Source organism: Oncorhynchus gorbuscha, linkage group LG24 (genome assembly GCF_021184085.1).
Source record: "Oncorhynchus gorbuscha isolate QuinsamMale2020 ecotype Even-year linkage group LG24, OgorEven_v1.0, whole genome shotgun sequence".
Taxonomy (NCBI): Eukaryota; Metazoa; Chordata; class Actinopteri; order Salmoniformes; family Salmonidae; genus Oncorhynchus; species Oncorhynchus gorbuscha.
This window is the reverse complement of record NC_060196.1, coordinates 56,820,679-56,835,797: the sequence shown is the minus strand read 5'-3', so window position 1 is coordinate 56,835,797 and position 15,119 is coordinate 56,820,679. Positions and strand designations below refer to the sequence as shown.

The 15,119-nt window shown below is 45.3% G+C and overlaps 1 protein-coding gene across 1 annotated transcript in view; it reads left to right on the top strand.

The window, feature by feature from the left end:
• Nucleotides 1–14,142, top strand: part of LOC124012331 (enhancer of filamentation 1-like) — a 58,991-nt gene extending 44,849 nt beyond the window's left edge. Inside the window, exons 5-7 of the mRNA XM_046325829.1 lie at nucleotides 1,683–2,891; nucleotides 10,536–10,625; nucleotides 13,291–14,142. Coding sequence (XP_046181785.1) covers nucleotides 1,683–2,891; nucleotides 10,536–10,625; nucleotides 13,291–13,854 — 1,863 coding nt within the window. The 3' untranslated portion in view covers nucleotides 13,855–14,142. The remainder of the gene's footprint in view (nucleotides 1–1,682; nucleotides 2,892–10,535; nucleotides 10,626–13,290) is intronic.
• The last annotated feature ends 977 nt before the right edge of the window (nucleotides 14,143–15,119 follow it).

Sequence of the window (15,119 nt, the reverse complement as noted above, 5' to 3'; positions counted from 1 at the left end):
GCCTATCCAGGGCCAGCAGGCTTAATGACATCATAATAGCCAGTGTTCCAGGCCTATCCAGGGCCAGCAGGCTTAATGACATCATAATAGCCAGTGTTCCAGGCCTATCCAGGGCCAGCAGGCTTAATGACATCATAATAGCCAGTGTTCCAGGCCTATCCAGGGCCAGCAGGCTTAATGACATCATAATAGCCAGTGTTCCAGGCCTATCCAGGGTCAGCAGGCTTAATGACATCATAATAGCCAGTGTTCCAGGCCTATCCAGGGCCAGCAGGCTTAATGACATCATAATAGTTAGTGTTCGTGGCCTGTCCAGGACCAGTCAAGGTTTAGTGACATCAGTTGCTTTGTAATAACCAGCGTTCCAGGACCAGTCAAGGTTTAGTGACATCAGTTGCTTTGTAATAACCAGCGTTCCAGGACCAGTCAAGGTTTAGTGACATCAGTTGCTTTGTAATAACCAGCGTTCCAGGACCAGTCAAGGTTTAGTGACATCAGTTGCTTTGTAATAACATTAAATATGTGGGAACCCATTATTTGTTTTGCTCCTAATTACATTTTGGGTTCAGGAGTGGATTTCAAGGCTGAGTGAAATCACTTACAGCTCACTCATTTTATTTATACAACTCCACTTTAATGCTGCATGATATGTACTGTACCTCACAATCCTTATTCCACTCTGTCAGGACTATACTGTTTTTAAAGGTCTAGCTGTTTATTGCTTATAGTGCTTGTCATATTCAAGTTGATATGGAGTTATCATGGGGGAAGAAATAGAGGAATAGACAGACACCATATTTAGATTAACACATATAGAATCAACAGAAACTAAACAGTACTTGCAGTTCCTCAATATCTGACAAAAATATTGTGATGCAAAGTGTGCTTGTCATTGATATGGGTAATCTAAATGTCTGTAACTATGATATTGATATAGGTAAGCTGTGTGTCTGTAACTATGATATTGATATGGGTAAGCTGTGTGTCTAACTATGATATTGATATAGGTAAGCTGTGTGTCTGTAACTATGATATTGATATAGGTAAGCTGTGTGTCTAACTATGATATTGATATGGGTAAGCTGTGTGTCTGTAACTATGATATTGATATAGGTAATCTGTGTGTCTAACTATGATATTGATATAGGTAAGCTGTGTGTCTGTAACTATGATATTGATATAGGTAAGCTGTGTGTCTGTAACTATGATATTGATATAGGTAAGCTGTGTGTCTGTAACTATGATATTGATATAGGTAAGCTGTGTGTCTAACTATGATATTGATATGGGTAAGCTGTGTGTCTGTAACTATGATATTGATATGGGTAAGCTGTGTGTCTGTAACTATGATATTGATATAGGTAAGCTGTGTGTCTGTAACTATGATATTGATATAGGTAAGCTGTGTGTCTGTAGCTATGATATTGATATAAGTAAGCTGTGTGTCTGTAGCTATGATATTGATATGGGTAAGCTGTGTGTCTGTAACTATGATATTGATATGGGTAAGCTGTGTGTCTAACTATGATATTGATATGGTTAAGCTGTGTGTCTGTAACTATGATATTGATATAGGTAAGCTGTGTGTCTGTAGCTATGAGGAATCGTTGGTTGAATCGCTGTCTACTGCCCTCCTTACTGTAGTCTGAGGCACTCAACAAATGTTTGTCTTGTCCCCACAGGTGTACTCTGTGCCTCCCTGCTGGAACACCCCAGCCCTCCAGGAGGGGAACTACGATTTCCCCCAGCCTCTCAAACAACACAAACAACAGGAGGGCATCTACGACGTCCCCCCTCCCACCTTTACCAAGCCCTCAGCCTCCCTGTCCCCCCAGTCCAACTATGACTTCCCCCCCAGTTCCCAGCCAATTGGCCCCCACCACCTCCAACGCCCCGTCGCCAATGACAACGAGGGAATCTACGACGTGCCGCCCCCCTCCCACCAGCTCTCTGGGGCGGTGCCTCGTGGGGACCTGTATGACATCCCCAGGGGGATGCAGCAGCCCCCCTCCCAGCACCGCTCCACCCCCCAGGAGAGGGACAGGGGGAAGGGCCAAGGCATATATGACATCCCCCCTGCTCTGGGGGACGTGACAGATGGGGTGAATCGCCTGTCCTTCTCCAGTACGGGCTCCACACACAGTTCCATGTCAACCTCCTCCACCTCCACAGTCTCCAGCGCTGAGGGCCGGCTGGCCCTGGATGTGGACCAGGCCGTCCAGAGGCTGTGCCGCCAGCAGCAGGCGGTAGAGGCCTCAGTCGGGGCCCTGCAGAGCCTGGCCTCTTCCCCCCACTGGAGGACTTACCCTTTCATGGAGCGCCATACCAACGAGGTGCGCACCGTGCTAGACCGGGTGCGGGCAGCCCTGGGAGACTTTGTGGTGTTTGGGAGGGGTGCTGCGGCCAACGCCACTGCCCTGTCAGACCCCAGCCTGCACAGTAAGCTAAGGAGGCAGCTGGGGAGGCTAGAGGACTCCCAGCAGATCATCCTGCAGACCTACCAGAGCCTGGAGAACTGCGGCTGGGCCCTCAACACCGTGACCATCTCCAGCGCCTCCAAGCACCAGATCAAGAGTGACGACCTGGATCGTTTTGTCATGGTGTCCAGGACGGTGCCCGACGACGCCAAGCAGCTGGCCTCCTCCGTGGGGGGTAATGCTGAGCTGCTTTTTAGACGAGCACCCACCATGAACGGGTCTTCCTACCCCAGGGGTGGTACACCCGAGGAGGCCGTCATCCACCCTCTAACCTCTCCACCCTCAGATAGTGATAACTACAGGGGCCACACCAAGCCCTTTCCTGTGCCCTCCAGCCAAGACAAAGGCAACATGAACAATAGTGAGAAGTGTGTTAAGAGCTGGATGGAGGACTATGACTACGTCCATCTGCAGGTATGACTGACTCTGACTCTAGCCCGACTCACCACTTGGATGTTACATTTACATTATATTTTGGTAATTTAACAGATGCTCTAATCCAGAGCAACGTACAGTCGAGGATTCAATTTAGGGTAGCTAGTTAAGACGAAAAAGGCCTCGAGTCTTCTTGGGTATGACGCTACAAAGGCTTGCGACAGTATTCACCCCCCTTAGCATTTTTCCTATTTTGTTGCCTTACAACCTGGAATTAAAATTTGATTTTGGGAGGGGTTGTATAATTTCATTTACACAACATTCCTATCACTTTGAAGATGCTAAATATTTTTTTTGGGGGGGGTGAAACAAACAAGAAATAAGGCAAAAAACAGAAAACTTGAGAGTGTATAACTAGTCTATCTGGGTATGTCTCTATAAACTTGACACATCTAGCCACTGGGATTTTTGCCCATTCTTCAAGGCAAAACTGCTCCAGCTCCTTCAAGTTGGATGGGTTCCGCTGGTGTACAGCATTCTTTAAGTCATACCAAAGATTCTCAATTGGATTGAGGTCTAGGCTTAAATGTTTCCCCTTAAACCACTCGAGTGTTGCTTTAGCAGTATGCTTAGGGTCATTGTCCTGCTGGAGGGTGAACCTTTGTCCCAGTCTCAAATCTCTTGAAGAATGAAACAGGATTCCCTCAAGAATTTCCCTGTATTTAACACCATCCATCATTTCTTAAATTCTGACCAGTTTCCCAGTCCCTGTCGATGAAAAATATCCCCACAGCATGATGCTGCCACCACCATGCTTCACTGTGGGGATGAAGTTCTCGGGGTGATGAGAGGTGTTGAGTTTGCGCCAGACAGCGTTTTCCTAAAAAAAAAGAAGCTCAATTTTAGTCTCATCTAACCAGGGTACCTTCTTCCATATGTTTGGGGAGTCTCCCACATGCCTTTTGGTGAACACCAAACATGTTTGCTTATTTTTTTCTTTAAGCAATGGCTTTTGTCTGGCCACTCTTCCATAAAGCCCACATCTGTGGAATGTACGGCTTAAAGTGGTCCTATGGACAGAAACTTCAATCTCCTCTGTGGAGCTTTGCAGCTCCTTCAGGGTTATCTTTGGTCTCTTTGTTGCCCCTCTGATTGATGCCCTCCTTGCCTGGTCTGTGAGTTTTGGTGGGTGGCCCTCTCTTGGCAGGTTTGTTGTGGTGCCATATTTTTTCAATTTTTTAATAATGGATTTAATGGTGCTCCGTGGGATGTTCAAAGTTTCGGATATTTTTTTTATAACCCAACCCTGATCTGTACTTCTCAACAACTTTGTCCCTGACCTGTTTGGAGAGCTACTTGGTCTTCATGGTGCCGCTTGCTTGGTGGTGCCACTTGCTTAGTGTTGCAGACTCTGGAGCCTTTCAGAACAGGTGTATATCTACTGAGATCATGTGACAGATCATGTGATACTTAGATTGCACACATGTGGACTTTATTTAACTAATTATGTGACTTCTGAAGGTAATTCGTTGCACCAGATCTTATTTAGGGGCTTCATAACAAAGGGGGTGAATACATATGCACACACCACATTTCCTTTCTAATTGTTTTGGGAATTCTTTTAAACAAGTAATTTTTTTCATTTCACTTCACCAATTGGGACTATTTTGTGTCTGTCCATTACATGAAATCCAAATAAAAATCCATTTAAATTACAGGTTGTTATGCAACAAAATAGGAAAAACGCCAAGGGGGGTGAATACTTTTGCAAGACATTGTAGGTAAGATGTTAGCCACTCATGTCAAGACATGATCCCTGGTGTATGTATGAGAGCTTGGATGTGAAATTCCTTTACAGCTTCTAAGGTGTGTTGCTGCCTTATTGACCCTTGGAAGGTTGACCCTTATTGACCCTTGGAAGGTTGACCCTTATTGACCCTTGGATGATCTGGTGGTATTCAGGATGTGTGTGCTAGCTGCTTACAGTGTAGAGGTAGTCAGACTGTATCAGACTATTGGGTTGTACCATCTGGTGGTATTCAGGATGTGTGTGCTAGCTGCTTACAGTATAGAGGTAGTCAGACTGTATCAGCCTATTGGGTTGTACCATCTGGTGGTACTCAGGATGTGTGTGCTAGCTGCTTACGGTATAGAGGTAGTCAGGCTGTATCAGCCTATTGGGTTGTACCATCTGGTGGTATTCAGGATGTGTGTGCTAGCTGCTTACAGTATAGAGGTAGTCAGACTGTATCAGCCTATTGGGTTGTACCATCTGGTGGTATTCAGGATGTGTGTGCTAGCTGCTTACAGTGTAGAGGTAGTCAGGCTGTATCAGCCTATTGGGTTGTACCATCTGGTGGTATTCAGGATGTGTGTGCTAGCTGCTTACAGTATAGAGGTAGTCAGGCTGTATTACATTTACATTTAAGTCATTTAGCAGACGCTCTTATCCAGAGCGACTTACAAATTGGTGCATTCACCTTATGACATCCAGTGGAACAACCACTTTACAATAGTGCATCTAAATATTTTAAGGGGGGAGGGGGTGAGAAGGATTACTTTATCCTATCCTAGGTATTCCTTAAAGAGGTGGGGTTTCAGGTGTCTCCGGAAGGTGGTGATTGACTCCGCTGTCCTGGCGTCGTGAGGGAGTTTGTTCCACCATTGGGGAGCCAGAGCAGCGAACAGTTTTGACTGAGCTGAGCGGGAACTGTACTTCCTCAGTGGTAGGGAGGCGAGCAGGCCAGAGGTGGATGAACGCAGTGCCCTTATTTGGGTGTAGGGCCTGATCAGAGCCTGGAGGTACTGAGGTGCCGTTCCCCTCACAGCTCCGTAGGCAAGCACCATGGTCTTGTAGCGGATGCGAGCTTCAACTGGAAGCCAGTGGAGAGAGCGGAGGAGCGGGGTGACGTGAGAGAACTTGGGAAGGTTGAACACTAGACGGGCTGCAGCGTTCTGGATGAGTTGTAGGGGTTTAATGGCACAGGCAGGGAGCCCAGCCAACAGCGAGTTGCAGTAATCCAGACGGGAGATGACAAGTGCCTGGATTAGGACCTGCGCCGCTTCCTGTGTGAGGCAGGGTCGTACTCTGCGGATGTTGTAGAGCATGAACCTACAGGAACGGGCCACCGCCTTGATGTTAGTTGAGAACGACAGTTTGTTGTCCAGGATCACGCCAAGGTTCTTAGCGCTCTGGGAGGAGGACACAATGGAGTTGTCAACCGTGATGGCGAGATCATGGAACGGGCAGTCCTTCCCCGGGAGGAAGAGCAGCTCCGTCTTGCCGAAGTTCAGCTTGAGGTGGTGATCCGTCATCCACACTGATATGTCTGCCAGACATGCAGAGATGCGATTCGCCACCTGGTCATCAGAAGGGGGAAAGGAGAAGATTAATTGTGTGTCGTCTGCATAGCAATGATAGGAGAGACCATGTGAGGTTATGACAGAGCCAAGTGACTTGGTGTATAGCGAGAATAGGAGAGGGCCTAGAACAGAGCCCTGGGGGACACCAGTGGTGAGAGCGCGTGGTGAGGAGACAGATTCTCGCCACGCCACCTGGTAGGAGCGACCTGTCAGGTAGGACGCAATCCAAGCGTGGGCCGCGCCGGAGATGCCCAACTCGGAGAGGGTGGAGAGGAGGATCTGATGGTTCACAGTATCGAAGGCATCCGATAGGTCTAGAAGGATGAGAGCAGAGGAGAGAGAGTTAGCTTTAGCGGTGCGGAGCGCCTCCGTGATACAGAGAAGAGCAGTCTCAGTTGAATGACTAGTCTTGAAACCTGACTGATTTGGATCAAGAAGGTCATTCTGAGAGAGATAGCGGGAGAGCCGACCAAGGACGGCACGTTCAAGAGTTTTGGAGAGAAAAGAAAGAAGGGATACTGGTCTGTAGTTGTTGACATCGGAGGGATCGAGTGTAGGTTTTTTCAGAAGGGGTGCAACTCTCGCTCTCTTGAAGACGGAAGGGACGTAGCCAGCGGTCAGGGATAAGTTGATGAGCGAGGTGAGGTAAGGGAGAAGGTCTCCGGAAATGGTCTGGAGAAGAGAGGAGGGGATAGGGTCGAGCGGGCAGGTTGTTGGGCGGCCGGCCGTCACAAGACGCGAGATTTCATCTGGAGAGAGAGGGAGAAAGAGGTCAGAGCACAGGGTAGGGCAGTGTGAGCAGAACCAGCGGTGTTGTTTGACTTAGCAAACGAGGATCGGATGTCGTCGATCTTCTTTTCAAAATGGTTGACGAAGTCATCTGCAGAGAGGGAGGAGGGGGGAGGGGGAGGAGGATTCAGGAGGGAGGAGAATGTGGCAAAGAGCTTCCTAGGGTTAGAGGCAGATGCTTGGAATTTAGAGTGGTAGAAAGTGGCTTTAGCAGCAGAGACAGAGGAGGAAAATGTAGAGAGGAGGGAGTGAAAGGATGCCAGGTCCGCAGGGAGGCGAGTTTTCCTCCATTTCCGCTCGGCCTTCCGGAGCCCTGTTCTGTGAGCTCGCATTGAGTCGTCAAGCCACGGAGCGGGAGGGGAGGACCGAGCCGGCCTGGAAGATAGGGGACATAGAGAGTCAAAGGATGCAGAAAGGGAGGAGAGGAGGGTTGAGGAGGCAGTCTGTATCAGACTATTGGGTTGTACCATCTGGTGGTATTCAGGATGTGTGTGCTAGCTGCTTACAGTGTAGAGGTAGTCAGGCTGTATCAGACTATTGGGTTGTACCATCTGGTGGTATTCAGGATGTGTGTGCTAGCTGCTTACAGTATAGAGGTAGTCAGGCTGTATCAGACTATTGGGTTGTACCATCTGGTGGTATTCAGGATGTGTGTGCTAGCTGCTTACAGTATAGAGGTAGTCAGGCTGTATCAGACTATTGGGTTGTACCATCTGGTGGTATTCAGGATGTGTGTGCTAGCTGCTTACAGTATAGAGGTAGTCAGGCTGTATCAGACTATTGGGTTGTACCATCTGGTGGTATTCAGGATGTGTGCTATTACAGTATAGAGGTAGTCAGGCTGTATCAGACTATTGGGTTGTACCATCTGGTGGTATTCAGGATGTGTGTGCTAGCTGCTTACAGTATAGAGGTAGTCAGGCTGTATCAGACTATTGGGTTGTACCATCTGGTGGTATTCAGGATGTGTGTGCTACTTACAGTATAGAGGTAGTCAGGCTGTATCAGACTATTGGGTTGTACCATCTGGTGGTATTCAGGATGTGTGTGCTAGCTGCTTACAGTATAGAGGTAGTCAGGCTGTATCAGACTATTGGGTTGTACCATCTGGTGGTATTCAGGATGTGTGTGCTAGCTGCTTACAGTGTAGAGGTAGTCAGGCTGTATCAGACTATTGGGTTGTACCATCTGGTGGTATTCAGGATGTGTGTGCTAGCTGCTTACAGTGTAGAGGTAGTCAGGCTGTATCAGACTATTGGGTTGTACCATCTGGTGGTATTCAGGATGTGTGTGTAGCTGCTTCAGTATAGAGGTAGTCAGGCTGTATCAGCCTATTGGGTTGTACCATCTGGTGGTATTCAGGATGTGTGTGCTAGCTGCAGTATAGAGGTAGTCAGACTGTATCAGACTATTGGGTTGTACCATCTGGTGGTATTCAGGATGTGTGTGCTGGCTGCTTACAGTATAGAGGTAGTCAGGCTGTATCAGACTATTGGGTTGTACCATATGTTCATCAAGGAAGAGGCAGATCTTAATCGAGCGGAGTGTAAAGGTTGAATGAGGCTATGTATTTTATAAGTATACATGTACCTACAATCTGTATGTAGATACTCTCTGTGTACACAGTGCATTCAGAAAGTATTCAGACCCCTTGACTTTTTCCACATTTTGTTACATTACAGCCTTATACTGAAATTGATTAAATTGTTCCCCCCCCCTCAATCTACACACAATACCCCATAATGACAAAGCAAAAACTGATTTCTCAAATATTTTACTAATTTATAAAAAATAAAAATAAAAATATCACATTTACATAAGTATTCAGACCCTTTACTCAGTACTTTGTTAAAGCACCTTTGGCAGCGATTACAGCCTCGAGTCTTCTTGAGTATGAGCATGTCTCTCTGTACTTTGCTCAGTTCATCTTTCCCTCGATCATAACTAGTCTTCCGGTCCCTGCCGCTGAAAAACATCCCCACAGCATGATGCTGCCCCCGCCATGCTTCAGCTTAGTAGTAGTGCCAGGTTTCCTCCAGACGTGACGCTTGGCATTCAGGCCAAATAGTTCAATCTTGGTTTCATCAGACCATAAAATGTTATTTCAAACTCCAAGTGGGCTGTCATGTGCCTTTTACTGAGGAGTGGCTTCCGTCTGGCTCTACCATAAAGGCCGTCTGGCCACTCTACCATAAAGGTCACCTCCCTGACCAAGGCCCCCTCCCCTGATTGCCGGGCGGCCAGTCGGCCAGCTCTAGGAAGAGTCTTGGTGGTTCCAAGCTTCTTCCATTTAAGAATGATGGAGGCCACTGTGTTCTTGAAGACCTTCAATGCTGCAGAACTTTTTTGGTACCTTTCCCCAGATGTGTGCCTCAACACAATCTTGTCTCTGAGCTCTATGGACAATTCCTTCGACCTCATGGCTTGGTTTTTGCTCTGACATGCACTGTCAACGCTGGGACCTTATATAGACAAGTCTGTGCCTTTCCAAATCATGTCCAATCAATTGAATTGACCACAGGTGGACTCCAATCAAATTGTAGAAACATCTCAAGGATGATCATGGAAACAGAATGCACCTGAGCTCAATTTTGATTCTCATTGCAAAGGGTCTGAATACTGAATACTTTTTTTTTTAAATATAAATGAGCAAACATTTCTAAAAACCCGTTTTTGCTTTGTCATTATGGGTATTGTGTGTAGATTGATGTGGGGAAAAAAAATCTACATTTTAGAATAAGGTTGTAACGTAACACAATGTGGAAAAGAGAAGGGGTCTGAATACTTTGCCGAATGCACTGTAGCTACCCTATGTATGTAGCTACCCTATGTATGTAGCTACCCTATGTATGTAGCTACCCTATGTATGTAGCTACCCTATGTATATAGCTACCCTATGTATGTAGCTACCCTATGTATGTAGCTACCCTATGTATGTAGCTACCCTATGTATATAGCTACCCTATGTATGTAGCTACCCTATGTATATAGCTACCCTATGTATGTAGCTACCCTATGTATGTAGCTACCCTATGTATGTAGCTACCCTATGTATGTAGCTACCCTATGTATATAGCTACCCTATGTATATAGCTACCCTATGTATGTAGCTACCCTATGTACATAGCTACCCTATGCACTGTAGCTACCCTATGCACTGTAGCTACCCTATGTATGTAGCTACCCTATGTATATAGCTACCCTATGTATATAGCTACCCTATGTATGTAGCTACCCTATGTACATAGCTACCCTATGCACTGTAGCTACCCTATGTATGTAGCTACCCTATGTATATAGCTACCCTATGTATATAGCTACCCTATGTATGTAGCTACCCTATGTACATAGCTACCCTATGCACTGTAGCTACCCTATGTATGTAGCTACCCTATGTATATAGCTACCCTATGTATGTAGCTACCCTATGTATGTAGCTACCCTATGTATGTAGCTACCCTATGTATATAGCTACCCTTCTGTTTAAGTCTGCTTTCTTAGTTGAGTTCTCACACTCTTGTTTCTTCTCAGGGAAAAGAGGACTTTGAGCGTCAACAGAAGGAGCTCCTGGAGAAAGAGAACATCATTAAACAGAGCAAGGTGCAGCTGGGACAGGAACAGGTAAAGGTCTTTTTTCTCTCTCCTCTTCTCTTTTCTGTTCTGCTTTGTTCTTATTTTCTTTTCACCTTTATTTAACCAGGTAGGCTAATTGAGAACACCTTTATTTAACCAGGTAGGCTAGTTGAGAACACCTTTATTTAACCAGGTAGGCTAGTTGAGAACACCTTTATTTAACCAGGTAGGCTAGTTGAGAACACCTTTATTTAACCAGGTAGGCTAGTTGAGAACACCTTTATTTAACCAGGTAGGCTAGTTGAGAACACCTTTATTTAACCAGGTAGGCTAGTTGAGAACACCTTTATTTAACCAGGTAGGCTAGTTGAGAACAGGTTCTCGTTTGCAACTGCGACCTGGCCAAGATAAAGCATAGCAGTGTGAACAGACAACAACACAGAGTTACACATGGAGTAAACAATAAACAAGTCAATAAAGTCATAGTAGGAAAAAAAATAATCTATATATATTGTGTGCAAAAGGCATGAGGAGTTGGGCAATAAATAGGAGTGAATAATTACAATTTAGCAGATTAACACTGTAGTGATAAATGATCAGATGGTCATGTGCAGGTAGAGATACTGGTGTGCAAAAGAGCAGAAAAGTAAATAAAATAAAAACAGTATGGGGATGAGGTAGGTAAATTGGATGGGCGATATATACCGATGGACTATGTACAGCTGCAGCGATTGGTTAGCTGCTCAGATAGCAGATGTCTAAAGTTGGTGAGGGAGATAAAAGTCTCCAACTTCAGAGATGTTTGCAGTTCGTTCCAGTCACACGCAGCAGAGTACTGGAACGAAAGGCGGCCAAATGAGGTGTTGGCTTTGGGGATGATCAGTGAGATACACCTGCTGGAGCGTGTGCTACGGATGGGTGTTGCCATCGTGACCAGTGAACTGAGATAAGGCGGAGCTTTACCTAGCATAGACTTGTAGATGACCTGGAGCCAGTGGGTCTGGCGACAAACATGTAGCGAGGGCCAGCCGACTAGAGCATACAGGTCTCAGTGGTGGGTGGTGCTTTAGTAACAAAACGAATGGCACTGTGATAAACTGCATCCAGTTTGCTGAGTAGAGTATTGGAAGCTATTTTGTAGATGACATCGCCGAAGTCGAGGATCGGTAGGATAGTCAGTTTTACTAGGGTAAGTTTGGCGGCGTCCCACTGGGCAAACAATGGTTGAATCAAAGTTTTTTCCACGTCATTTCAATGAAATTACGCTGAACATAACTTGGAAAAGATGTTGAATTGACATCTGTGCCCAGTAGGTTCTCTGTTCTGTTCTGTTTGTCTCTGTTCTGTTCTTCTCTGTTCTGTTCACCTTTGTTCTGTTCTGTTTGTCTCTGTTCTGCTCTGTTCTTCTCTGTTCTGTGCTGTTCGTCTCTGTTCTGTTCTTCTCTGTTCAGTTCTTGTTCTTCTCTGTTCTGTTCTGTTTGTCTCTGTTCTGCTCTGTTCTTCTCTGTTCTGTTCTTCTCTGTTCTGTTCTGTTTGTCTCTGTTCTGCTCTGTTCTTCTCTGTTCTGTTCTTCTCTGTTCTGGTCTGTTCTTCTCTGTTCTGTTCTTCTCTGTTCTGTTCTTCTCTGTTCTGTTTGTCTCTGTTCTGTTCTGTTCTTCTCTGTTCTGTTTGTCTCTGTTCTGCTCTGTTCTTCTCTGTTCTGTTCTTCTCTGTTCTGGTCTGTTCTTCTCTGTTCTGTTCTTCTCTGTTCTGTTCTTCTCTGTTCTGTTTGTCTCTGTTCTGTTCTGTTCTTCTCTGTTCTGTTTGTCTCTGTTCTGCTCTGTTCTTCTCTGTTCTGTTCTTCTCTGTTCTGGTCTGTTCTTCTCTGTTCTTCTCTGTTCTGTTCTGTTCTTCTCTGTTCTGTTCTTCTCTGTTCAGTTCTTGTTCTTCTCTGTTCTGTTTGTCTCTGTTCTGGTCTGTTCTTCTCTGTTCTTCTCTGTTCTGTTCTGTTCTTCTCTGTTCTGTTCTTCTCTGTTCTGGTCTGTTCTTCTCTGTTCTTCTCTGTTCAGTTCTTGTTCTTCTCTGTTCTGTTTGTCTCTGTTCTGGTCTGTTCTTCTCTGTTCTTCTCTGTTCTGTTCTGTTCTTCTCTGTTCAGTTCTGTTCTGTTCTGTTCTTCTCTGTTCTGGTCTGTTCTTCTCTGTTCTTCTCTGTTCTGTTCTGTTCTTCTCTGTTCTGTTTGTCTCTGTTCTGCTCTGTTCTTCTCTGTTCTGTTCTTCTCTGTTCTGTTCTGTTCTTCTCTGTTCTGTTCTCTGTTTTGTACTATTCACATCATTTATGGAACAAACATGATTCAATGAAACACGCAGTGGATGACCTTTCTAGCATGGGTTCATAGAAGGTACCTAAAACAAAGCAGCGCCAACATGTACTGCATGAACATCTGTCCCCCTCTGACAGAGCAGCCCACCAGGCAGGCCTCAGGGCACACATACATAGAAGAGGAGATTAACCTTTTCACTCCTGTAATCCTCCATTACTTTAATGTTAATGTTACGCTCTCTATGGAAAAATTATGATAATTCCTTCTGTTTTATGTGATGGAATTGACAGGTAGGATGTATTTTCATCATGTTTATTGTGTACGAGAGATTTCCGTCTCCCGTCTCGTCACAATCCTTAACTAGTTTGTGTAAATATGAAGAAAGAAATATCCACTCTCTTTCAACCTTCACAGATGAACCAGTTCAAGCAATTGGAGCAAGAGGTGATCAAACCAGTGGAGAACGACATCACACAGTGGATCTCCCACCAGCACCCGACAGGCCCCTCCTCCTCCCCGTCAGACACCTCCTCCTCTCCTTCCCCCTCCCTGACAGGAGGCAGGGCCCAGCTGTGTGGGCGGGACCGTCAGCTGCTGGGCTTCTACGCAGAGCAGTGCCAGCAGCACTTTGTCACGTTGCTCAAGGCCGTGGACGCTTTCTTCGGTTGCGTGGGCGCTGGCCAGCCACCCCGCATCTTTGTGGCACACAGCAAGTTTGTCATCCTCAGCACTCACAAACTGGTATTTATTGGTGACACTCTGTCCAGGCAGGCAGCCACGCCCGAGGTGGCCAACCGGGTGATGAACTCTAGCAATGTGCTTTGCGACCTGCTGAAGACTGTGGTGGGAGCCACTAAGACGGCCGCGTTGCACTACCCCAACACCGCCGCCGTTCAGGACATGGTGGACAGAGTCACGGATCTCTCACACCACGCTCAACAGTTCAAAGAACAGCTGCTGCAGATGGCTGCTTTGTGATTGTTTGTGTTGTCACTACCTGATCCCTTCTATTGCACCATAGCATCCTACGTGTATATACCGTATATATCTATATATGTATATTGCTCGTTGTTAATCTTAAGAGTTTTTTTGGGGGGGCTGTTCTGTACATATTTGGCTCTATTTTTGTGTAGAATGTTTTTATATACAGTATCAGTCAAAAGTTTGGACACACCTACTCAGTCCAGGGTTTTACATAATTTTTTACTATATTCTACATTGTAGAATAATAGTGAAGACATCAAAACTATGAAGTAACACACATGGGATCATGTGTTAAACAAATCAAAATATATTCTATATGTGAGATTCTTCAAAGTAACCACCCTGTGCCTTGATGACAGCTTTGCACACTCTTGGTATTCTCTCAACCAGCTTCATGAGGTAGTCACCTGGAATGCATTTCAATTAACAGGTGTGCCTTGTTAAAAGTTCATTTGTGGAATTTCTTTCCTTAATGCATTTGAGCCAAGGTAGGGGTGGTATACAAAAGATAACCCTATTTGGTAAAAAAAAAACAAGTCCATATTATGGCAAGAACAGCTCAAATAAGCACAGAGAAACGACAGTCTATCAGGTACTCCTCGCTCTTTTGTTTGGGTTTGAACCCTGTGTTTTTGTTAAGTGTTTGTTTCGTCTTCGTCCCCATGTCTTTACTCGGCACGCCGTAATTTGGTGCTTAATAAAAAAAACTATTACGCATTCCTGCGTCTGTCTCCCGAGTCATTCGTGCCAACGTGACATCCAGGCTATGTAAGGGCTATTTGACCAAGAAGGAGAGTGATGGAATGCTGCATCAGATGACCTGGCCTCCACAATCACCTGACCTCAACCCAATTGAGATCGTTTGGGATGAGTTAGACCACAGAGTAAAGGAGAAGCAGCCAATAAATGCTCAGCATATGTGGGAACTCCTTCAAGACTGTTGGAAAAGCATTCCGGGTGTAGCTGGTTGAGAGAATGCCAAGAGTGTGCAAAGCTGTCATCAAAATATAAATATAAAATATATTTAGTTTTGTTTAATACTTTTTTGGTAACTACATGATATGTGTTATGTCATAGTTTTGATGTATTCTACAATGTGGAAAATAGTAAAAATAAATAAAAACACTTGAATCTGTAGGTGTGTCCAAACTTTTGATGGGTACTATATTTAATTATGATATAAATATATAGATAAGATATGTGTCTTTTTAGGGTGATTTGGACATATTTTCGTAACATTCCTGTTTCATATATTATAA